The sequence below is a fragment of the Dama dama genome, chromosome X (genome assembly GCF_033118175.1).
Source record: "Dama dama isolate Ldn47 chromosome X, ASM3311817v1, whole genome shotgun sequence".
Classification (NCBI taxonomy): Eukaryota; Metazoa; Chordata; class Mammalia; order Artiodactyla; family Cervidae; genus Dama; species Dama dama.
Window position 1 is genome coordinate 121,681,914 of NC_083714.1, and position 26,237 is coordinate 121,708,150.

General features: G+C 35.6%; 1 protein-coding gene across 1 annotated transcript in view; it reads left to right on the forward strand.

The window, feature by feature from the left end:
- DMD (dystrophin) overlaps window positions 1-26,237 on the forward strand; it is a 2,165,569-nt gene that overhangs the window by 1,632,331 nt on the left and 507,001 nt on the right. Inside the window, exon 54 of the mRNA XM_061137756.1 lies at window positions 3,966-4,155. Coding sequence (XP_060993739.1) covers window positions 3,966-4,155 — 190 coding nt within the window. The remainder of the gene's footprint in view (window positions 1-3,965; window positions 4,156-26,237) is intronic.

Consider the following 26,237-nt stretch of genomic DNA (forward strand, 5'->3'; position numbering starts at 1 on the left):
TTTTTTTTTTTTTTGTAGAGTGCTCTCAGGATGAATACCTGTGAGAGAAGAAAGGGAAAGAAGCAGGATAGGGCAGAAGGAGAAGCTGGGCTTCAATTCATTTGTAACTGCAACATCAATCGATCCCCCTCCCCTCCCCTCCCTTCCTGAATTGTCCAAAGCTGGAGCAAGGGGGCTAGACTTTTATAAAAAGTTCACACATTAACCAGTCATTGGAGGCAACCTGCCTGCATCCAGCAGCTTTCCCAGGAGTTAAAGCAAAACACATTGCTGCTTAGTCACTCAGTCATGTCTGACTCTTTGTGACCCCATGGACTGCAGCAGGCCAGGCCTCCCTGTCCCTCACCGTCTCCTGGCTGTTTTCCCAAGTTCATGTCCATTGAATCAGTGATGCTATCCAACCATCACATCCTCTGCTACCCTCTTCTCCTTTTGCCTTCAGTCTTTCCATACTGCTCATGGAGTTCTCGCAGCAAAATTACTGGAATGGTCTGCCATTCCCTCCTCCCATGGGCCACATTTTGTCAGAACCGTCCACTATGACCTGTCGGTCTCGGGTGACCCTGCATGGCATGGCTCATAGCTTCAGTGAGTTATGCAAGCAAAACATACTTCAGTCCTGAAAGATGGGTCTGGACATTCCAGCATAGCATCCACTATACCAGTAGTTCTCAATGTTTGGTCTCTCCAGCGTCAGTGATGCTCAAACTTGAGCATATATCAGAATCGCCTGGAAGACTTATTAAAATACAGCTCAGTGGACTCCACACAGAATTTCTGATTCAGCAGGTCTAGGGTGGGGCTTGAGAATTGGCATTTCTCATAAGTTTTAGATGGCACTGATACTCCTGGGCTATGGAACATACTTGGAGAACCACTGTACCACACTGGCTATATTTACCTATGGAGAATGGTGTATGGTGCCCTTATGAACAGAAATAAAACCTTTTGAAGTCAGCATCCCATTCCACATGCCATCAAATTCTCAGCTATTTTTGTGCATTCTATACCTGGACTTGCTGATAATTAAAATTTGTTATATAAAAAAGTACTTAACTGATGCAGTAAATTATATTTGTAAAGCATTATTACTATTTTATGATAATCTGGTCATTGTTACTTTTAAAGTTCAAGCCAAATTTTCTCCGGGGTCCATGATTTGGCCACTTGGATATTATCATTAAAAAATAATAATCTATGTTCAAGGTCTTTAGTTTTGTTCAAGGTAATTTTTTATTGCTTTATGATTCTCATTGCTACATTTTTTATTTATTGTAGAAGTCATTTAAAGGCATATGATTATGGAAAATTTTAAAGTATGGCATATATTCAGAACTATTTTGAATGCACAAATATGGCATACAAGTACCTTTGACTCATCTAGTCTAGACTTAGCACAATTAAAATTTGAGAATTCGGTGTACATAGATGGATCTCAGGCAAAAGGATGCAGCCTTAAATCTCCCGCACAAGCCAGAGATAACAGTCTCACCTCTGACTGAAGAGATTTTCTGCCATTGCTGCCACTGAATTTTGTCTAACATATTTCCAAATTGGAAAATATTCAACCCAATGTTGTCAATATTTCAGGCCACAAGGGTGTCGTTTAGGAAAATGGTACCGTACTGTCCTGAAAGAGTTACTGCTCTTCCCTAAGGGCCTAATTTACAAAGCAGCGAACTTGGTGGTAGGATTGGGCTGGAAATCTCATTGTCTCGGTAGAACACTTTCATCTGATTTATGTGCATCACATTTTCCAAATAACTCTTGGAAAGTTATTTACTAGTTACTTTCTCTGGAAGCCGAGGGTAAGTGGTGTTTCTCTTTAAGGTTAGAGAAGCTGGGATGCATCAAGCACAGCTCATCATGATGATGAAGCTGAAAATAAAATGCACAGTATCTAATTCTCTGCCATGAGGGAGTTTTACACTGCCCCTTTTATTTTGTGTGACTTTGGAGTATGTTAGAAAATACATCAGTGTCTAACCCTGCATTTGTCTCCTGCAATGTGACAGCTTATTTCTATGCCAAATTTGCAGCTGGAGGTGGAGTAAATCTTAGTGATTTCTAGCGCACAAGCCAACCTAAAATATTAGCTAGCACTGGCTGAAATTGCCCCATTTGTTGGTCAGAAATGGTCAAACGTTAGCAATTACACAGGCTTCAACCTGTACGTTGTATGTTTCACACCAGATTATAACATTACATTTCTCAGTGTTGCTGCAACGGTTCTGAATTTTTAAATCATACTAAATAAATAAATAAATAAATAAATAATAAAAGATACTTTGCTCTTTCTCCCTGCATTGATAGTTTGCCTGAAAACTAAATAAGCAAGGAACCAGCAGTTCAGGCTAGCCCTTGAACTCCACGAGGTTTAACTGATTTGCCCAACCAGAGCACCAGGCTACCTTTCAGCTGTGCGGTATTCAAGTTTATTTAGGAGTTGATAAATAGCTTAGTGCAATGCTTCCTTTTTTCCAGTAGCTGCACCCTCATAAACCTATTCTCCCCTCCACCAGTTAATGCAGACAGAAGATTTTTATCCAGTTTGAACACCGAAACTACACTGTGGAAGACTGTATACTCAGCAAAAACCTCACCCATGATGAATAAACAGCTCTTCCGGGGGCTTTGCTGCCGCTGGTTCGGCAGGAGTTGTTTATTGCCTGGTTTGCACATCCCATGATAAAGTTGCTGCTGAAATAAATTGCAGTTTTGCATAATTATTGACAATCACATCTTAACAAGCAGTGTGTATCATATTCAAGTGTTCAGTTTTTTTTTTAAATCCATTTTTAGCTTATGTTGAACCCCAGGAAGTGTTTGTGTAGTAATAGAAGGCAAATACCACATTTAAATAGAGTACTAATTTCCTTATTGCAGAAAAAATTTACCTGAATCTTTTTAGATGGGGCTGTTACTGCCTTAGGCAATTTTCCTTCCCAAGTTGTTATTATGTAGATGTTTGCTGAGGGCATATGTGTGTGTATCCACAATACATGCATTATATATATATTGTCAGAAAATATGAATAGCTCTTTTGTGGATTTTTGTGTCATGAGGAATTTGATTCATTCCTTCTATAAGATTAGAGAAATGAGAATGGAATGTAGGCATAGGGAATTCACATTTTTGAGCAACTATATGTGACTTATAATGTGTGAGGCACTCAGCTTCACACACATTGTTGTATTTTCAGTCTCATCCATACAACAATATGTAGCGCAGATGAGAAATCAGAGAGGTTAAGTAACCTGTATCACACTTGGTGGAGGACACTGGGATTTGAACCCAATGTGTCTGGATTTTAAGCTCCACTTTCTCCATTACCCATAAAATTTTTCTTTTGGAAAATATTCTTAGTTGTATGACCACCAGATAATGCAAAAGGAAGCCAATACAATAGTAGAACTATTAGAACATGCTGATGTTATGCAGATTACATTTTGCACAATGTTTGCTATGAGATATGTAATTTTTCTACTTCTTAATCTTTTTGTTCCCTTTTGTTCTCCAGTCCCCTTCTCCTTCTTCCTCCAGTGTTCAACTTTCCATTGTAGGTTTGCATTTCTCCTGGCCTATTTAATCATGGTTTCCTGCCTCAGGTGACATTAAAGATAAGCATAGTAGATTTTAGGGTTTTACCTATAGAGATTAGTTTCAAGTTTTGCTGCATATTAAAATAAGCTTTCAACATTGACCAGCCAAAAGTAAAATGTTTTTTAAAACAAAGATATTTTTTGGAAAATGAACTTTCAAAAGTCTAAAAATCCAAACACACACACACACACACACACACATGCTATTCTAGTGGTTGATGCTTTCAAGTGGAGTTTTAGCAGCAACTCACATTTGTTGCAATGTTATGATTTAGTCCCTTTGATTTTGCTCTTTTTGTGGGATTCACTGGCTGCACCATTCTATTTGAGGATAATTGCATCTGGACGTTTGTTCCTTTGCAGAGTGAATGAGCGAGAGACTGCTCTGGAAGAAACTCAGAGATTACTGCAACAGTTCCCCCTGGACTTGGAGAAGTTTCTTGCCTGGCTTACAGAAGCTGAAACAACTGCCAATGTCCTGCAGGATGCCACCCATAAGGAAAGGCTTCTAGAAGACTCCAAGGGAGTAAGAGAGCTGATGAAACAATGGCAGGTAAGTCAAGCGTTTCTACTTTTATAACTTGTGAATTCAACCAAAGAATCTTCAACATTTGTCCTTGTAGTTGATATGACGTGGACAAAAATAGTGGTTTTATGTGGCCTTATATATTTAGGCTTTGGGGCTAGAAGAAGAAAGAGAGAGAAACAAAAAATCATTTCTTCTTTCATTTAACACCCCAGTCTTCTAAATAGTGTGTGGTTTTGACCAGGAAAAATTTGCGCATGAAGCTGGAGCTTTGATAAGAAGAAACTTTGCTCAGAGAAAAGGAATTAGGAGTTGGTTTATTAAATTTGAAAAAGTTGCCATTTTTGAGTGTTTATTTAATATTTTACAGGAAAAGCATCTGTATGAATTGTCTGTTTTATTTAGCGTTGCTAACTGAATCAGTTTCCCTTCATTACTTTCCAATACATTTTGAAATGTTAATCTGGCCTTTTGTAGCTTTCCTCCTAACATAATCTGTGAAAATAAAAATTAGATGGCTAACTTTGTCATAGTTAATGATTACACAATTTTCAGACAATTGTTTTTCCTAGAAACAAAAATTATTGCTATAAAATTTCATATGCATAAACAGCAAAAACAGAAGTTTCAAGTGGTTTTGTTTACTTGAAATCTTGGTGTGAATCATATTCTATAGTTCAGGAAGGCTCCTGATATGTAAATACTTTGGGGATATGATAGAATTTTCCTGACCTATATTGGAGTTTTGTTATGTAGAGTTAAGTTTTCCGACTTGAAATAAGAACTTGACTAGTACCACAAAGAAACTTTGGAGTGTTTGAATAATATGATCCATTTTTAGGACTACCTTCAGTTTTTTAATATTTTAAAATTATGGCAAAAAAAGTGATAGTGTATTCCAGGTTGAAAAATAATTCCAAAATCAAATCATAGTAAGGAAAGTTTCTTCTCCTCCCTCTCCTTGTTCTCCTTCTTTTCTTCTGTTTTGATACGAGATCTGATCTGCTTTGTATATAGAGTAGATGACAATGGCAATTTATAGCTTCTTGAATTCCTCATTCTTGCTTTATCATTCTCCTCAGCCCCCACTTGCTCCTTCACAATGTGTGTTGAGTTACTTTGATCATTTGGAGGTAGTTTGCATAGATAAGGCCAGGTATTGTTCTAAACAGGTATCTCCTATAGCTTATGGATGTAAATGCAGTGTAAGGTTTGTTTTTTTGGTCCCTCTTAGGTAAATGGTTAGAAAATATGCTGCTAACATATTTGACTTATGATATTTCATTTAAAAAATCTATCTTGCCTTGTAAATGCCCATAAAGCCACCCTGGAGTTTTAAATATGTGGATTCACATATTCCCATCAGCTATGGTAAATAACGAGTAAAACTTTAAGTGGATTTTTTTTTTAGCAGATTCCTTTCAAAATTAAAGGTTGTTCCAGTGACTCAATTTTATAATAGGGATTTAATAAAATATTTCTTAAATTCATGGATAAGTCTTGTTGAAGATAAAACAAAAATACATCCATCTATCTCCTATACATTTTATATTTGTAGCTACAGCACTAATACAACGAAAATTCATACTGAAGCTTCTCATCATGAGAAACTGCAAGATTCTGAATCAATAAGGAAAAAATGGCAGTGTTTCCTAACTATGTTTATTATGAAAGTGTGGAGAATAAAGTGCATTTTGTGTTTAGATTTCTAATCTCTTTCAAAAACAGTTGGAAATTATGCTGAGGAAACTTTCTTAGCTTATTCTCTATTACTCATTAAAAAATCTATTTATTCTTAAAAGCCATGTAAAACTCCCTTAGAGTTCCTGAAAACCTTAGACATACCATTTTTCTCTTAACTATAGTAGGACTAAAAGTCCAATGTTATTTTAAAACAGAGACCATTTTCTCATTCACTCTCTATTAATATTGTGTCTTCTATAAATTCCACTTGCCTGAGGTTGAAACTACTTTTTATGGGTAGGAATGACATTTATAGCCAGCTCTGATTTTCAGTTAGATGGTTGAATAATGGTCTTTTGATGAAAGATTTGAAGATGTCATGGTAAAAACTCTAAACTACTGAAACTATTGATTATTGTTAACAGCACATTTCAGCTGATAGAATTGAAACAAAATACTGGGGTTTAAAAGCAACAGCTTGAAAATAAATAAAACTACATACCTTAGGAAATTACATGCAGTTTCCGTATTTCAGCTAAATGGAAGTGTTTGCTTTTTTCCCCCTCTGAAGATTTTTTTTTAAATTTTGAGCAAAAGGGATGTTCTATAATACGTGTGAAGGGATCAAGTGTAATGGTATGCCTTTCACTTCATTTGCAGAAGCTGGTAGCATTATATTCTTTGTATGATTCATGCTATATAGCAAGAATAGTGCTTACATATTAAAAAAGAAATTTCAAATGCCTAGCCAGAACATCAGCTCTCCCAGCAGATCCCAATATATCTATCCAACCTAAAGCAGTGATGTTTTACTTTATACAAATGCTGCAGAACGGAGGCAGGGGATGAAAACCTTCATAAAATAGGTTTTTCTCTATGACTGTCAATCAGTTTTTCTATATATGGAGACTCCAGCTCTTGCTAGACTGCCTATCACTGCTTATCACCCACTTCATAGGATGCTTAATTCTTCCAGCAATAATTATAATTCCTGGGTTTGATAAGCATACATGTATTATGAAACATATGCTTCCTGAATAGAATTAACCTGATTAATTCCACTCTGGAAGCCATTAAAGTGTCTTCCTTATATGAGAAAAGAAATGTATTTTACTTTGCTTATTAAAAGCAAGGTCATATTTGTCCCTGTACTTCAGGATGAGGAGATCTTTTCTTATACAGTATTGGTATTTCTGACAGTATAACTGGCATCTTAAAGCCAATGTATTTTTACAGCATGCCATATACAGGCCTGTGAAGCAACAGTTTGAAAAGTTTTAAACTGCAAATTTATTCTTAAAATGAAGAATTATATTCATAATTGTATCATATTCTCCCTGTGTCCAAAGCATTTCCTACTTTGGGCCTCAGAGAATTGGTAAAGATGGCCACAGTTCTCAGTGCTAACGTAAAACTATCGGTGAGCAACTGAAAATGGGTAGACTCTACATCTTTGCTAATATTTCACAAGAATTTCACCAATCTTAACTGATTCTCTAATCTCACCTAAGAGGTCATTGTAATAGCAGCTTGTAAAGAAGGTTTGTGGGGATGGGTGTGCAGTGGGGAGAGATGGTCATAAAGGTAAGATAATTAGCGTCTTTTCTCAGCAAGAGAGGCTATGGAGCAATTAATATTTGAGGTTCCCTCATCTGTGATCTGGGTCCTGCCTCAGGCCATATCTCTCAACTGACTCCCTCCTCTAATTTAATTTGTTTCACCTGTGTCTCCTCCCAACCTCCCACAGCCATTATAGAAAACCTCTTCTACTAAACAAAATACTTCCAGAGAGAAAGGTTGATAAATTTTGAATTGTATATCAGAGTATACCTGGAAATTGATTAAACTATCTTAAATTTCTAATACATTGTTAAAACTGAGGGAAAGTAGCTTCTTCAATGTTGCTCACAATATATCTTGGCCCACTGATTAATTCCAAAGGAATAAGAGAGAATGCAACTTCAATAGCAAAATTAGTATCCTGAATAAATTAGATTGTCACATTTGTTGGTGCATTTGAAAAGAGAGGTAATCTGAGTATCCCTAATTCTAAGAAAAGAAATCCCTTTGTGTATGCCTTTCTGTTGCTGTAATTTGAATTGAGTTTTATATGTACTTTTTAATCTTTCTACTTTGGTGTCCAAAGATTATGAAATATTATTTTGATGTTTTTATTTTGCCTAGTGATATCTGCCTGCCATTTTTGACAATATGCAAAACATATAAATGTATACATATATACATATGTATTAAATTTCCATAAAAATGTTGATTAATTCATCAAATCTTTAGTAAACACCATTAGATGTCTAGCATGGGGTTAGGACTAGCATTACAAATATAATTAGAGAGATGTTTTTCAAGCATAGTTCAAAGAACTAGGTTATGTAATCAATTTAATGAGTATCAATTCACATTTTTTAACAGAAAGGAATAAAATTAGTAGAATAGAAAAATGACAAGAGTCTATCCCTCTTAAATAAGAGTCAGTATTATTTTGTGAAGCTTTGGTTTCAACTATTTGAATATACATGCGTATGTATTTGTGTACATGCTGGACGAGTTTGTAACACATATTCAGAAACCTCTGTATTGGAGTATGATTTCTGCCTTTGGGATGCTTACATTCCAGAGGTGAGGATAGTTACACTAAGACAAAATTCTGGTAGTGTGATGAGTGTTCAAGGGCTGCTACTGCTAATGCTAAGTCACTTAAGTCATGTCCGACCCTGTGTGACCCCATCCCTGGGACTCTCCAGGCAAGAACACTGGAGTGGGTTGCCATTTCCTTCTCCATAAAGTAAAGGGCTAGACAGGGTCTAATAAAAACAGAAGATGATTAAGTTAAGCTTGCCAGAGTCTCCAGGAAACTCACCTGGAACACTGCCTTTCAGTCTTGAAAGAGATTTTTTAAATGCTAATTTCTGGGTTCTACCCCTAGAAAATCAAACTGCATTAATCACAGCATGTCCTGTCCATGCTCCTGTCCAGCCAAGGTTGAGAACTTGTTTGGAGAAAGTGAGAAGAATGTGTCAAAAGTGAGCTAGATGCACAGAGTTAAAAAGGGATTTCTGGCAAAGGAAACAGCATATTGAAAGTCCTGGACAGTTGGGTAGTTTGAGAATCAAAAGGTACTTCTTCATGGCTGGTGTGGCTGGGGTGTGATTATTATAAGAAATGTGATTGGAAAGATCAGCTGAGGCTAAATTATGTAGAAAGGCAGCATGATAGAGTAGATAAGAGTATGAGCCTTGTAGGTAGAAAGATCACTTATTTTACCACTTGTTGTCTAACCTCTAAGTCTCAATTACATCCTTCTGTACAAAGAAAATAATGCTTCACAGAATTCTGTGAGAAATAAATGATAGGATACATGTAAAATGCCCACTAGAGGGGCAGAGCTTTGCACTCAAATTGCTCAGTATGTGTTAGCTGTCTTTTCCCTCCTTTCCACCTATGTTTAAGAGTTTGGACTATTTTTAGTCTATGAGAAGTCACAGCATATTTTTAAGCAAGGAAATGAAATAATCTAACTTATGCTTATGTTTTTGAAAGATTGCTCTGATAGCTATAAGGAGAATGAATTGGAAGAATATGAGACCTGTCCAGGAATAAAAGTTAGAAAGTTATTTCTGTAATATTCTAACCAATAAATGACCATTAAGATGTTGAGGCTAAGCAAAGGAAACATATATGTGAGCTGTTTGGAGGTAAAAACTAACTAACACTGTGATGCACTAGGTTGGCCAAACATTCAGGTTATTCTGTAACATCTTATGGAAACACTCAAATGAACTTTTTGGACAACCCAGTAGATTATGGGAGGAAGAGGTGAGGGGGAAATGTGAGGTACAGTATGACCAGCTGCCTACACAGAGTTGCAGAATTAAAGAGGAGAAATTGTTATAGGAAGAGAAAGCAGCCGGTTTTTCTTTCTCAAGATTACTCCAGCTATTCCGGGTCTTTTATGTCTCCATACAAATTTTAAGATGTTTTTGTCCTAGTTCTGTGAAAAATGCCATTGGTTATTTGATAGAGATTACATTGAATCTGTAATTTTCTTTGGGTAGTATAGTCATTTTCAGAATACTGATTCTTCTTTTTTTTTTTCTTTTCTTTTCTTTTTTTTTTTTCATGGAGTTACATGTATTCCCCATCCCCATCCCCCCTCCCACCTCCCTCTCCACCCGATTCCTCTGGGTCTTCCCAGCGCACCAGGCCCGAATACTGATTCTTCTAATCCAAGAACATGATATATCTTTCCATCTGTTTGTGTCATCTTCAATTTCTTTCATCAGCATCTTACAGTTTTTGGAATATAGGTATTTTGTCTCTTTAGGTAGGTTTATTCCTGGTTATTTTACTCTTTTTGATGTGATGATAAATGGAATTGTTCCTTAATTTCTCTTTTTGATCTTTCATTGTTAGTGTGTAGAAATGCAACAGATTTCTGTATATTAATTTTGTACCTGCAACTTTATCAAATTCATTGATGAGCTCTAGCAGTTTTCTAGTAACATCTTTAGGATTTTCTATATATAGTATCATGTCATCTGCAAACGGTGACAGTTTTAGTTCTTCTTTTCCACTTTGTATTCCTTTTATTTTTCTTCTCTGATTGCCATAACCAGGACTTCCAAAACTATGTTGAATAAAATTGGCAAGAGTGGACATCCTTGTCTTGTTCCTGATCTTGAAGGAAATGTCTTCCATTTTTCACCATTGAGCATGATGTTAGTGGTAGGTTTGTTGCATATGGCCTTTATTATGTTGAGACATGTCCCCTCTGTGCCCACATTCTGGAGAGTTTTTTCATAAATGGGTTTTGAAATTTGTCAAAAGCTTGTTTTGCATCCATAGAGATAATCATATGGTTTTTGTTCTTCAATTATACAATGGAATATTATTCAGCCATTGAAAAGAACAAAACAATGCCATTTGCAGTACCATGGATGGACCTAGGGATTGTCACACTGAGTGAAGTAAGTCAGATGGAGAAAGATAAATATTGTTTGATATCACTTATATGCAGAATCTAAAAAGAAATTATATGAATGAACATATTTATAAAATAGAAACAGACTCACAGGCTTAGAGAACAAACTTACAGTTACCAGGGGAGAAGGATGGGGGGAAAGGATAGGGAGTTTGGAATGGACATGTACACACTGATATATTTAAAATGGATAACCAAAAGGACCTATTGTATAGCACAGGGAACTTTGTTCAATATTATGTAACAACCTAAATGGAAAAATAATTCAAAAAAGAATAGATACATGTACAACTGAATCACTTTGCTATACACCTGAAACTTTCACAACATTGTCAGTCAACTAAACTCCAATATAAATAAAAAGTAAAAAATAAAATAAAATAATTAAATGGGTAACAAAAAAAAGAATGCAGCTGGTGTCTGTGACTAATAAAGGTGAAAATAACACCTCCGTTGAGGCACTTTTGAATGTGGATCTAACATTTGGAGAAAGATATAGGTCAAAGATATAAAATTGAAGGACATCAACATGGACTCCATAAAAATACATAATATTACACAGAAAACAATGTCATTGTTACTTGAATTTCTCCATTCAGAAATATATCTAGAAGTCACTAAAATATTACTTACTGTAGCACAGAATTGGTCTTAAATGATGCCATCTTGTGCTATTTCAAAAGACAGCTCTGAAGACTCTTGTAAATGTTTTAACCATGAAGAAAGGCAAAGAACTAGCAAAGCTTTGGTGTAAAATTCTTACTGTGGAGAAAGCAAAAGTATTTGGGTATGTATCCAAGATCTTGAAAAACTCTTTCCAGTTAGGGCAATTAATTTCTTCTCTTACATAAAAATGGAACATTCTGATTTACTTCTTGTTCTACAGTAAGAAGTTTACACACATTCACAATACTATGTATGGTAGTACTCAGGAATAGATTCAAGAGCCACATGCTTTTTATTTTATTATAGTCAATAATTTATTATGTTCCATGGGGTTTTCGAGGCAAGAATGTTACAGTGGTTTGCCATTCCCTTCTCTAGTGGACCGTGTTTGCCTGACGTGCTGCAGTCCATGGGTTGCAAAGAGTCACACGGGACTTAGTGACTGAACAACCATGATTATGTCCCAAGTTTGGACCCTGAAATCACTGTAGATCAAAGGAAATCCAAAAAAGAAACAGTGAAAATAATTAAAAGTTTAGAAATAAAATCAACGAGGACAAATTTTCAAGATTGGTGTTTTAGCACCTACAGTATAGAAAGTAATCCATTTATTGTTAACCTGTGATGGAAAACAATCACCTCAATATAATGCAATGAGTTTAACTACTTGATTATGAGTTATGACATTATGAATCATCTTACCATGGTCTCTTTCATATATGAACATGTTAATACTGTGTATTGAAACTTCAGGACCTACTTTTTTGATATTACCATTAAAGTTTGCTATTATTAACATCTGGAATGATACAGGGAAGCACTAATTTGAATAACTTTGTAATTCAGTTATTGGATTCTGTAATTTTATACATACTAACTAAAAAAAAGACCCATATAGGTAAGAAGACAGTATGCCTACTGAGAACTGAATTTTGATAGACCCTAATAACCATTGTTTTTTATTCCCCACAGAACTTTTATGAGGATCTTATAAAGTAAAAATATTAAAGCACTTTGAAAAAGCTTCTTCAAGTGAAAGATTCTTATTAATGTTATGAATTACCATTAGAGAAAAGCCAAACTAAAGATGTAGACTTAATATCATACTCTTTAAAATCAATAGACTAAAATTATATTAATAAGGATAATAATAACTAAATTGTTCCATGTTTATAATTGGCAAATCATTTTTACTTTCATTCTCGAATTTGATTCTCACTGAAAAGGTCTGGTATTGGTACTATTATTTCTGTATTCAGATAAGGAGGGTAAAATTATGACAGTTCAGTAATTTAGCTATTATTACTTCTTTGAAAATCAACTGTCCTGCCGTTCATCACACCACCATCTTTTCAGTCAGAGAAATTTCAAACCAAATAGTCATTTCTATCTACATTGCCTTCTCACTTGCCATACTTGTTCATTTTCAAGTTCTATCAGTTTTACATCTCTAATCTTTTACACCTGTTCATTTCTCTCCAGTCCACTTACCCACCACCCTGATTTATACTCATTACCTTTTATATTCCCTCACTCTTTCCTGCATTGCTCCAATCCAACCTGCAGATTGCCATTTTCAATTAAGCTTTGTAAAACACAGTTTTTATTTTAACTACCTGATAAATTCCATGAGAGCAGGTATTTTATCCACTTTATTATCTTATATCTTCCTATTGCTTGAGACAGTGCCCAGCACATAATGTATGTGTGTGTGTGGGCGCACACGTGTGCACACACATGCTCAGTCATGTCCGACTTTTTGTGACCCCATGGACTATAGCCTGCCAAGCTCTTCTGGCCATAGGATTTCCCAGGCAAGAATACTGGAGTGGGTTGCCATTTCCTCCTTCAGGGGATCTTCCTAACCCAGGGATCAAACCCACCTGTCTTGTCCTCTCCTTTATTGGCAGACTGATTTTTTATGACTACCGCCACCTGGGAAGCCTTCAGCACATAACAGGTGCCAATAAATATTCACCAAGTGAATGAAAGAATGTATGACTCCCCTGTTCAAACAACTTTTATGACTTCTCAAAGACCTCAGAATATTCTACAAACTCCTTCACCTGACCCACTAGGATTGGCCCTCAAACTCAATTTCCTATCTTGTTTCTTCCTTTCCACACACCCTTTGTTGTTGTCATTGTTTAGTAACTGAGTCATGTCCAGCTCTTTGCAACCCCATGGACTATAGCCTGCCAGGCTCCTCTGTCCATGGGATTTCCCAGGCAAGAATACTGGAGTGAGTTGCCATTTCCTTCTCCAGGGGATCTTCCTGACCCAGGGATTGAACCCGAGTCCCATGTCTCTTGCACTGGCGGGTGGATCCATTACCACTGAGCAGCCTGGGAAGACCCTGTGCACCCTTAACTCCTACTAAATTGCACAGGTAGCCTGTATACTTTTGTGTCTTTGATGACTTCTTTCTTTTCTTGGGAATCCTTTTCCTCATCTCAGCTTACCCAGATGCAACCTGATTTTCAAAGAAAGTCATATTCACATTCTTCCCTTCTCCCTGAGTCCTAGAGCTAGAAGACATCTTGTCTCCGTCTCAATTCCCAGAGGCATTTCTTTGCATTTTAAGTAACACTTAATGCTTTCTATGTTGTTTTAGAGGGGTTGGAGAAGATACCATTTAATACTGTGGGCTTTGAAGCTTGACTTCCTGAGTTTGACTCATGATTCTGATACTTATTGACCATGGACACATTTCTTAATTGCCATCAGTCTAAGCAGCTATAAATCAAGGGAAATTATAACATTTATGTCATTAGGCTATTGTGAGGGTAATCTGAATTGATATATGTGAAGTGCATAAAATGATATTTGATACATAATAAGCAACCAGCAAACATAGCTAGTATTATGTTATTACTATTATCAGATATATTAATATAAAATATACATTTTTATAAGTAAGTTTTTGTAATGTGTCTTTCACTCCAGAGTGTTTAAGGGCTCAATACTCATATGGGTTGAGAAACTCCTTAATAAGATATGAATGAATTAATGAAACCATGCCAGAAATATTGGCTACCATGAGCGTTGAAACTCTGATTTTTTAAAAGCTTCATCTTTTCTAACCAAGAAAAAATTAATAATCTTTAGTAGATTTTAGTTCTTAAATGTCAATATTGACTCGTGTTTGAAAAGCTCTTCAAAGTCTTCAGGTACAAACAAACCTTAATATTCCCATTCTTGAGAATAAACACTCTACACTGAAAATGGAAAAGAGACCTCTTGCCTTTTATAATGACCTCCTTGGGGAAATCAATTGACTTGAGATCCTTCTCTTTCAGTCAGACACCAGACATTGAAATTCCCTGAAATACACTTCAGTAACAGTAGTTTATTTTTCTCAAATGGTCTGACCAACATTTGGAAGTCATATCAATGGCTTATAGATATGTTAATAAAATTAATAAAATTATTTTAATTCATTCTTTGAGGGAGTAGTGGTGAAGATAGCCAGAAGTATGAGACTATTCACTCACTGTCTTTTAACTCCAGCAGAACTTGGACAAGATCTATATAATTTCAGGCTTTCTTCTCCAAACAAGAATAGAGAAGGTCAGAAAAAGTTTGACCACCACAGAAAGTCAAAATATTTCATGTCACTTTCTCCTCCTCCATTCAAAAATTTCTTGATGGTTCGGGGTCTTTGAAAGCAGAGTCTCTAGGCAAAATAAATAAATAAAGATATTCCTTTACATGATGGGTAGCAGTCCCCTCTTCTTGTTGGAAACAAAATGGAGTTACAGATAAATAGCCTGGAAACAAAGATTGAAAAGATTCAAGAAATGTTTAATAAAGACCTAGAAGAAATAAAAAAGAGTCAATTAAAAATGAATAATGCAATGAATGAGATCAAAAACACTTTGGAGGGAACCAAGAGTAGAATAACGGAGGCAGAAGATAGGATAAGTGAGGTAGAAGATAAAATGATGGAAATAAATGAAGCAGAGAGGAAAAAAGAAAAAAGGATCAAAAGAAATGAGGACAACCTCAGGGACCTCTGGGACACTGTGAAACGCCCCAACATTCGAATCATAGGAGTCCCAGAAGAAGAAGACAAAAAGAAAGGCCATGAGAAAATACTCGAGGAGATAATAGCTGAAAACTTCCCTAAAATGGGGAAGGAAATAGCCACCCAAGTCCAAGAAACCCAGAGAGTCCCAAACAGGATAAACCCAAGGCGAAACACCCCAAGACACATATTAATCAAATTAACAAAGATCAAACACAAAGAACAAATATTAAAAGCAGCAAGGGAAAAACAACAAATAACACACAAAGGGATTCCCATAAGGATAACAGCTGATCTATCAATAGAAACCCTCCAGGCCAGAAGGGAATGGCAGGACGTACTGAAAGTAATGAAAGAGAATAACCTACAACCTAGATTATTGTATCCAGCAAGGATCTCATTCAGATATGAAGGAGAATTCAAAAGCTTTACAGTTGGAAAATTTTGAAATTGTGGATTGGAGGGATCAAATAAAAGACGCTCCAGTCTTTTATTTACAAATTATTTTTAAAATGGACATGAGAGTCTCTCTAGTGCCTTTCATAATTCTGATAAGAAAAATTTTTAGATATTAATCAAAAATTAATAGTATTCAAAATAGATTATCAGCATGTGATTTTCATTCCACATGAGGTCCATTTGCAGTTTACATGGTTTTCTAAATTACATTGAAATAAAATGTCAAAAAGTTTCACTTTTTTTTTTCATTTTTCACAACATCAATCTTTGAAGAAAGGTTATTGAACAAAGGTCTATGCATAAATCAGCCATTCCCTGTAGAGGTAAAAGAAGCCATTACACCTGGTTGTGAAAGAGAGTTTCATGAATGTGGGAGAAATAAATCAATCCCCACTGGAGATCATATCAGTCTAGATGGAAGAATGTCTATAACCTAATAGTGAGAAAGCAACAAATTACTTTTGTTTGTTCTTTCATCCGTTGCTGTCCTTGAGAGGTCTATTAACAGTTAACCATTCAATATTATTAGTAATATAAATGTGATCTTGAAATTTCTGAAGATTTCCGTTTTTTGCTCTAATTTGTATTCATCTCCAACACCTTTTGCAATATATTATTCCTTAGGAGTTATAGAAAAAGTTATTCTCATCAGAAAGCAGCATTTCATTTGCTCTCAGGAACCAACCACATTTCACCTCTATTCTTTGCTCCCAATTCAACAATTCAACATTGGATTTGATTCAAGGAGGCAGCCTCAAATAGAATGAGACTTGGATGTTTATGAACTGCTTGACCAGGTATTCTGCCCAATAATTTACTCTATAAATTCTGTTTTTACAGTATTTTCACAAATGGTTGGGAAACTGTTGTACATTGCAGTTTTAAAAACTGAAATAAATGTAGATAACATTTTTACCTCCTATGGGCAAGTGTTGACATTTTCTGTTTTGGAGTAGAAAACAGTGGTCATTATTGGAAGGCAACCATTGGAATGATCAGACAACTCTAAATTCATTTCTCATCAGTAGCCTAAAAGAAATTTAGGCCAGTAACTATATAGAATAAAGGTAAATCTCAAGTGTAATTAAGTGTCTCTCAAATGGCAATATAGACACATACATTTTACTGCCCTATTTGCTTTTCTTTCTGTACTGTTTGCCCCAAGGTCTCATCTATACCAGCGTGTACCAATTAATTTCTACAACATACATGTAAATAACTTCATTTGCATTTCTCTACTCACTATTCTGGGCACAAGGTTGTCTTAAGGACATCTTAGTTTTTCTCAGTTTAATCCCTCTCTCCTATCATTTTCTTGGTGTATCTGTCTGTCTTTCTCTTTGCCTGTCACTTGCTTACTCTCTCTCATGTTTTTCATTTCTGTTTCTTTTCAAATGACTTTCAACTAGGCAGAAAGTACATCTCATGTCTCTGTGCCTGCCTCCAAGCTCTAACTCTTTCACTCACCCAGGACTCTCCTCGCTGAATTCTTTCTTTCATTTAGCGGCTATCATTGACATTGGACAAATGATAGAACCTCATTTCTTAAAGGACCAGAACATCCCCTTGAGCAAGTAATTAAAGGGATTCAGCAAATCAAAATATGAGCTATGTGGATGGATCCTGAAGACATTTTGCTAAGAGAAATAAGCCAGACACAAAAGGATATAATTATTGTGTGTGTGTGTGTGTGTGTGTGTATATATATATATATATATATATATATATATAATATAATTCCACTTGTATGTGGTACCTAAAATAATCAAATTCATAGAGATAGAAAGTTGAATAGTTACCAGGAGGTAGAGGTGAGGAGTTAGGGGACTTTTTGTTTAATGATACCTGAGTTTTGGTTTGAGAAGATGAAAAAGTTCTAGAGGTAGATAATGGTGATGGTGGCCTAACAATGTGAATGTACTTAATGAGACTGAACTGTACATTTTTAAATGGTTGAAATAGTAGATTTTGTGTTGTGAATATTTTGTCACAGTTCAAAAAGAGCAATATGAGCCAACAGAGTTGTCAAGGGACTTTTTGTGGAAGTAGTGTGGTAGCAGAGAGTGTGGGTGTCTTATTTTATAGGTCAAGAAATTTGCATTCTGATTCTGACCACTAACTTGTGTGATCCTGGGGAAATCAGTTGCATTGTGAAGCCCAGGTTTATCTTCTGGAAAATAATGGAGCTAGATAAAAGAAATGTTTCTCTAAGTTCACACGCAGTCTATACTCTCTTTACTTGGGAAGTTTATTAAAAATGCAATGTCAGAAGCTGACTCTCTAGGGATGGGCCAGGGAATCTGCATATTTAAAGAGTTCCCAGGTGTTTCTTGTGCCCATTCAAATTTGAGAATCACTGGGCCAGATGCTTGCTTAAGGCCATTTTAGCTCTTGAAATTTGACAAATTTTGATTCCGTAAGGCAGATTCTCAGTGCTTATGCAAGAGAAAGAAATGAAGAAAATATTAGACTTTCTGCTTGTGTTAGAGAATTTTTCACTTGATATCCTCATCTCTGATGCCTAGCCAATCAAGAATGGTATTGTTTATTCCTCCCACTGTTTTGGAGAGGCATGGGGAAGAAAATAAGCCAGATGGTACTGAGGGAGATTTAACATTACCATTTTCTTTCTTTTTCCCTTTGCATATTGTGTAAAACTGCCCATGCCTCCATCTGAGCCATGATCATTCATTTAATGTTATGATTTAATGGCTCATGGCATTAAATTATAACATAGCCTAACATGATCAAATTATAGGATCAGAAGGAAAATTTCTTTTCTCCAGGCAATTTGTATTCCTTAAGCAAATTGTATTATTGGCTAAAGTTTTCATAATTATTTCTGAGCCTTGATTTAGGGAATCTTCTCTCTTCCATAGAAATGCATTTTGTAAAACAGGATCTAGATTATAATCAATGTCTCAAAGGTAAAGTTAAAAAAAGGAAAAAAGGTTTTATTTTGCTTTGCTTTTATTTTGTGTGTGTGTGTGTGTTTAGAAATAAATTCTATCTGGGACTATATGTGAGATTAAAAGTGAAGCAGAATAATCAGATAATCATTACATACTCACTTGAGTGGCTTATCCTAAGAAAAGCATAACCCCTGCAACAACATTTTACCAACCAATCAGTGAGGTCCTAATCACTTTTATTTTGAATAAATAGTTTTATACCTATAATCTTATGTTTGTTTTCCTTTTGTATATGGGCTCAAGCAATAAAATATATCATCCTTGATTAATTCAAGCAAAGAAGATTTTATTCTGAACAGATTTTTGTTGTTTTCCTTATTTGAACTTTGCTCACGTCTCTACATTTCTTTGCATATAAGATATTTTGTGTTATGAATGTGATTAAAATAGAAAATGATTAGTTAATTTACAAGAGGGAAAGAGAGAGAGAGAAAGGGTAAGAGAAAACTACAAATCACAACATGCTTTTCTATTCTATGAAGTCTGTCAGGGCAACAGAGACAGGCCTAGCCAGGCCTAGTAACAAAAAGGAAAAAGAAATGTGGTGGGAGTTTCTCTTGCTGCTTTACCAAGATGTCTGAGACAAGTTGTGTCAGAGTTTAGATTCTGTAAAACACAGACAATGTACCTGTCTTGTGAGAATCTCAAAATGAGTTTAGGTAGGAGAGGCATAGGAGTTGAAATCCAATAATATATGCAACAATGATCACGCCAGAGGTGCACATAGAAAGCATATTAGTTCCCTAAAAGAGGAACCAAATTGAAATTCCTTCTCTGAGCAAGATTTCAAACACCTTATTCTTTTACTTTTCTGTTTATGAAAATGGAATACCACCAGAAAAGCAAGAATTTGGAAGACAAGATGAAAAACACAAAATTGGAATTGTAAGGAAGAGACAACACACACAAACACACATGCAGTGAGCGAGCACTTTGCCTACACGGTGTATCTGATTGAGAAGTCCCTTTGCTGCAGGGTTCCTCGCAGAAAGTGACTAACTCTCATGACGTGGTTCATTTTCTTTTATATGGCACTGGAAAAAGAAAATTTATCTAAACTCCTTAAGGGCAGTGTTGTATTGTTATTCTTATATGTTTGTGCTTAGTCGCTCAGTCATGTCCAACTCTTCGCAACCCCATGGACTGCAGCCTGCCAGGCTCCTCTCTCCAGGAGGATTCTCCAGGCAAGAATACTGGAGGGGGTTGCCATGCCCTCCTCTATTCCTATGTAGTATATTCTAAAAAGTAACTAGACGTAAGTTAGGACTTGTGACTCAAATAGCATATTCCACTCCCTGTCATAAAAATTACATCTGTCTGCCTGTATTCAAGGGACACTGCTACAAGTTGACTACAAATAAAATATACATTTGAATTCTGTATAGAAAAAAAAAGAGAGTAGGGTTATTTATTTATTAAATCTAGTAGCCAGTTAATCATGGATGATGTTAATAAAAGCACAGAGCAGTCATCAAGGACAGACCAACATGTGGCAGAAATTATACCCCAAAGAAGTCAGAGTACACGTCATTTCAGGTTCCACAGTGTAGTATCTGCTTTGCAGACACTGTGTCTATAGTTATAGTAGATCAAACAATTAACTCTAATTTTCCTCCCTTTCTGCAGCCACAGCCTTACCACCACCTCCTTAGGAATAAAATGTATCTCCTAACCCCTGGCCTTAAGGGTTGAATCATGTGATTTGCTTGAGCGAACACACAAGCAGAATTAACTGTACTAGTTTGCTTAGGCCTTCAAACAGTGTACTAGTTTGAAGAAACCAGCTTATGTTTTCCAGTTTCTGCTTCTTGACCCTATGTGCAAGCAGAGCGTGTTCCATCTAGGCTGGTGGTGTCAGAAAGAAGATGACAGACGTGTGCAGTAGGGCTGTGCTAGTCATGCACTCCCAGAATAAATGGTTGTGTTTTGAAACTATAGTGCATTTTTCTGCATTACTGTGGCAGTAGCTAATTAAAACAGCAAATAAGTTTTTGTCTTTCCTGACTGCCTATTGAAAATTAATAATATCAGCCATTTTGTGGTAAAAAAAAAAAAAGCCTGTATTTTAAATTTAACGGTTCAATGCTAAATTTTCAAAATAATTAGATCTTCCCTTGTTGGGTGATGTCATTATTTTAAGCTTATATGTCATAAATACATTGTTTATGTCTGTTGATTTATTTGTAAGTAACATCTGTCATGGTTGGAAATACCACTAGTCTTGAGAGAATACACACAGTTCCATATTACAGATTTTAAAACTCTCCTTACATCAAAGTATTGCATAATAATATGTTTCATTTTAATACATCACACATTCCCAGGAGAAAGTAAGTGATATTTATTTGGTTTTGTGAGAGAGAGAAAAATAATGAACATTACTATCTGTTTTAACCCTCGTGGTGATATGGAATCATAGCTGTGTTAATTACCCTTGTGATTTGTCTTCACAGAGATAATTATATGTGAACTTTCTTCCTAATTTGTTGTGTAATATTAGAAATACTTCTAAAATTGACATGGATTCATTATGTTACCATCTTTATTATAGTCATTAATCTATTTAATTGAGTGTTTTAAAACTATAGTATTCAAAATATGTGTGCTAAGTCACTTCAGTTGTGTCTGACTCTGCTACCCCATGGACTGTAGCCCACCATGCTCCTCTGTCCATGCGATTCTCCAGACAAGAATACTGGAGTAGGTTGCCATTCCCTTTTCCAGGATTTGCCATTCCAAATCTTTCCAGGGATTGAACCCCCATCTCTTATGTCTCCTGCATTAGCAGGTGAATTCTTTACCACTAGTGCCACCTGGGAAGCCCAGTATTTTTTTTTTTTCATTTATTTTTATCAGTTGGAGGCTAATTACTTTACAATATTGCAGTGGGTTTTGTCATACATTGACATGAATCAGCCATGGAGTTACATGTATTCCCCATCTCGATCCCCCCTCCCACCTCCCTCTCCACCCGATTCCTCTGGATCTTCCCAGGCCCAGTATTAAAAAAAAAAAATAAGACTTATTAAAAAGAGATTTTTGAAATAATACTTTTTGCATGCCTTTTGAATAATTGGATTATTCAGTATTTCTTCATACTGAATCTAAGTCATACTGTCTGTGTAAAAATAGATGTCAGCTGAAGACAACCAGGCAATGGATTTGTCTTGACAACAATCTTTTTATATATCCAGACTTCATTTATTATTAGACATGTCTGTTTTTAAAATTGATACTTCTTTACCTTTCTGTATTTAGGGAAATGACACAAGAGAATAGCATTAATTTCCTCTGTCATATTGGCTGAATTACATTTGAAACTTTCAAGAGAGATTGTGTAATCAATTTAAAGAGACATTTGAAAAGATTGCTGTTAATATATCTCTAAAATGAATTAGTGGCATAAACTGTAGCTAGATGATTTAGGTACAGTTGTAATTGTTAGTAATCCCAGGAGAAGATAGATAAAATGCATGCTGTAGTCTCTCAACCAATGTAACTGCTAAAAATTCTGGGAGACTGGTCCTCTGCAAGGCTTCCTGATATTATTGTTCCTAGGGGAATTTTATTCCAAAACTATATGTACAACAGTGGCAACCATTAACTATTTCTGTATTACTCCAGTCATAGTTATTACTGAATTATTCACCTACTATTTTGTGGTCTAAAGAATAAGTGGACTTCATATTCTAGAGACAGTGTTAGTCACTCAGTCCAACTGTTTGTGATCCCAAGGACTGTAGCCCACCAGGCTCTTCTGTCCATGGAATTCTCCAGGCAAGAATACTGAAGTGAGTTGCCATTTCCTTCTCCTTTGTAGAGAAAGCACTTGAAGAAATGAAAGAACGTTTGCTGTAGATCTGTATATCCCATGCATGCCTGCTCGGTCGTATCCCACTCTTTGCAACCCCATGGACTGTAGCCCTCCAGGCTCCTCAGTCCATGGAATTTTCCAGGCAAGAATATTGGAGCAGGTTGCCATTTCCTTCTGCAGGGGATCTTCCTGACCCAGGGATCGAACCCATGTCTCCTGCATCAGCAGGTGGATTCTTTACCACTGAGCCACCTAGGAAGCCCCAAGTTCTCAGGGCTGGCTCAGTAATGTCCTAAAGAAGGAAGGTCAGGTGACGTGTCTTGCTGCTCCCCCTTCCATGTGTTGTGAGTGTTATTCCTGTAGAAGAGGAGTCAAGAGTGGGAAGAAAATGAAACCTGTCAATACTGTGAATATATAAATAATAAAAGTGGCAGGAGTACTGATTAATTCTGAATCATTCTTTATAAAATGACTGGAGCTGTGAAAATGCTCAGTCTGCACAGCTGATTGGGAAATGTATGCAATCTGTTGATCAGAATTCATTTGTGAATGCTCTCTTCCAGAACTTTCTGTACTGGAGTTCTTAAGAAGATTTTTGTCCCCCAAAAAATGAAAAATTACCTTAGGAGATGGTGATTTAAAACAGAAGAAAGCATTTGTCCACCTTAATAGCAACTTTCAAACAAACAGTTGATACAAATAAGTCAAAATACAGTTTCCTTTCAAAGAAAAGTTTCAGAATACTTTCAGTCCCTATATACTTTTTGTTTGGTGGGAAAATAAAACAGCTAAATTCTTTTATCTTTAAGTAGAAATTTCAACATAAATAAATGAAAGCTATAGATCTAGTTCAGTGATCCTATAAAGAGGAATATCTTCATCACTGATCTTTTAATTTCAGGTGGTGTATACATATTATTTTATTTTTATAAGTAAAGCAATTGTGTTATTACATATAGTGTTGTTATAACAGTAGAAGTCCTCTCAGTTAAATTCAGTAATAATCAATGTACATTGTTTATTATATTTCTTTCTGATTTTTAACCGAAACTATGACAGAAACTTAATTGGTAGGATCAACTTACCGCATTTACAAAATTATTATGTTTGTTCAAGTGTTCTTCCTTTAATGTTTTTTATGTTCCTTAAACCAAGCTACATACTTTGGTTTTTGTTTTGTTTAGTGCATAGGATTTAAAACTTTGTTTCCTAAAATTTCTTCTTCATAAAGCCACATCTCCAACATGCATTTTTTGCTACTCCATTGAATTAGTAAAATACCTAATCTGTTTTCCAGGATTTGTTTCTTAACTATGGTGGTTTTAGCTGAGAATAATGTATGAATATTTTCTAAATAATATTAGAATGCCTAAATTGCCTATGCCTGATATTACCATATTTACTGCTCATTTTAAGGTCTCATGATACATTCAATTCAGATAAATTTTTAAATTATTTATTTAGAGGAAGAAATAGAGATATTTTAATGTACTAGGTTATCGATAAAGCCTAGCAAACAATCCTGGTTTTTTAGTCTCACAAAATATCATCCATCCACGTCCAGAAACTTAAAATTGAATTTTATTGTGCTTTCTCTTTTATCTTGAAAAAATATTTCGTTGTAAAGACCAACTAAGATAAGAATTTTAAAACTAAAAAACTGTGAACTAGGCATCTTCCTCTTAGTATTTACTTTAGAAGTCTAGCAATAATTTTTCTTAAGTCATCAATATACTTCTTTGTGTTCTTTAAATTCAGACTGTGTATTTAAAAGTTCAGATGATAATTTGAGCTTGTTAAGATCTCACAGTAATGGGCATGGTGACGTATACAACAGCTTTTGTACAACATACTTACAGAAGCATGGTGAGCTGAAGGATAAGGGCCTAGTAGAGAACAGTCGGAGAAAGACTCTAAGCGTGGTCAGCCACCCTTCCGCTGGGCCTGCAAGCTGGTAGTCAGCTTTCAACTTGTCCAAACCTGCACAAAGGGGCCTACAGCCCTTGGCTGAGGGGGGCATCCTAACCACTCCCTTGGTTTTGGCTGCCCACGTTTGTACTTTTACTCATTTCTGATTACAAAGTATTCATTCTTCTTTACCTTTTCCACTAACCTTAACATCACTATATACCCAGAATAACTGAAGAAGTTATATATAAAAAAAAAAAAACACTGTTTTAGTCTTCTCACATAAATGCTTCCTTTAAAAGCAACCTTTTGGAAAGCTCCTAAACAGCAGTTTTTATTAATGACTACATAGTTGCCCTACCTACAGGAATCAGAGGCTGATGGGAACCAGATTTGATGATGCCCAGGGGGCCCCCATTTTTCAACACATTCCTTTTTCCTATTTATTTTTTAATTGTATTGTTTACCACTCTTTAAAGGTATGATTGATGAACTATTCAAACTTTCAAACTTTAGAGGAAAAAAATCTATCATCAAAACTTTCTTTTTAATTTTTAGTATTTAAAATGTATATACCCAGAGGGATGGGATGGAGAGGGAGGCGGGAGGGGGGGATCAGGATGAGGAACACATGTAAATCCATGGCTGATTCATGTCAATGTATGGCAAAAACCACTACAATATTGTAAAGTAATTAGCCTCCAACTAATAAAAATAAATGGAAAAAAATAATAATAAAATGTATATACCTGTTTGGTACTTAAAGGGAAAATATGGTGAGGAGCCTTCTGGTTGTAGGAATGTATAGAATATACATTTCATCCTATTGAAATAACTCTCTAGGTAAGGAGGAGAATTCTTTCACTCCAGACTTGCTCATAAATATGATGGCAGCTGCTAGACTTATAGTCTCCTTTCAACTTTAATTATATGTGTTTTTCTCTTGAAGCTTGGAACTATGGTATCCATAAATTAGAGACTCAGAGGGCTGAAGACGAAATCTTGTAAATTGTTGGATCAACTTATCAGATGGGGAACATTAAACCCCTGGAGATAGCTGTTTTAAAGCATGTCCATCTACATCTTTGCAGCACTGGGAGTTCTAGGACTATGGTAGATCCCTTCATTTGTTTAGATTTATCTAAGTGTCTTCAGACAACATATAAGACTTTCATGTGTAAAGACTTTGCACATAAGTGCTTTTCTTTTAAGGCACTTAATATTTTTAGTACCTCTATTATCATGCAATGATCTGCACCATATATAAACAATTTGATAAGTGTAATGTATATATATACCCTGAAACTATCACTACAATCAAGATATCCATCACCTCCCAGAAAAAAACAAAAACAGAATAATAGAACAGGCCCATCTAATCACCTTCCAATATAAAACAAAGAGTTTGGTTTTAAAATTTTTTTATGTTAAGAAATTATAGAGTCCCTCCCTTGGCCTCTTATACTGCTCCCATATTACTGCTAGGAAACTATCATTCAATTTCAGATATTATATAACAATCAGAGGAAACAGTTGCAGAGGGGAATGAAATTAGAACTGTATCTGCAAAACCTTTTCTCTTAA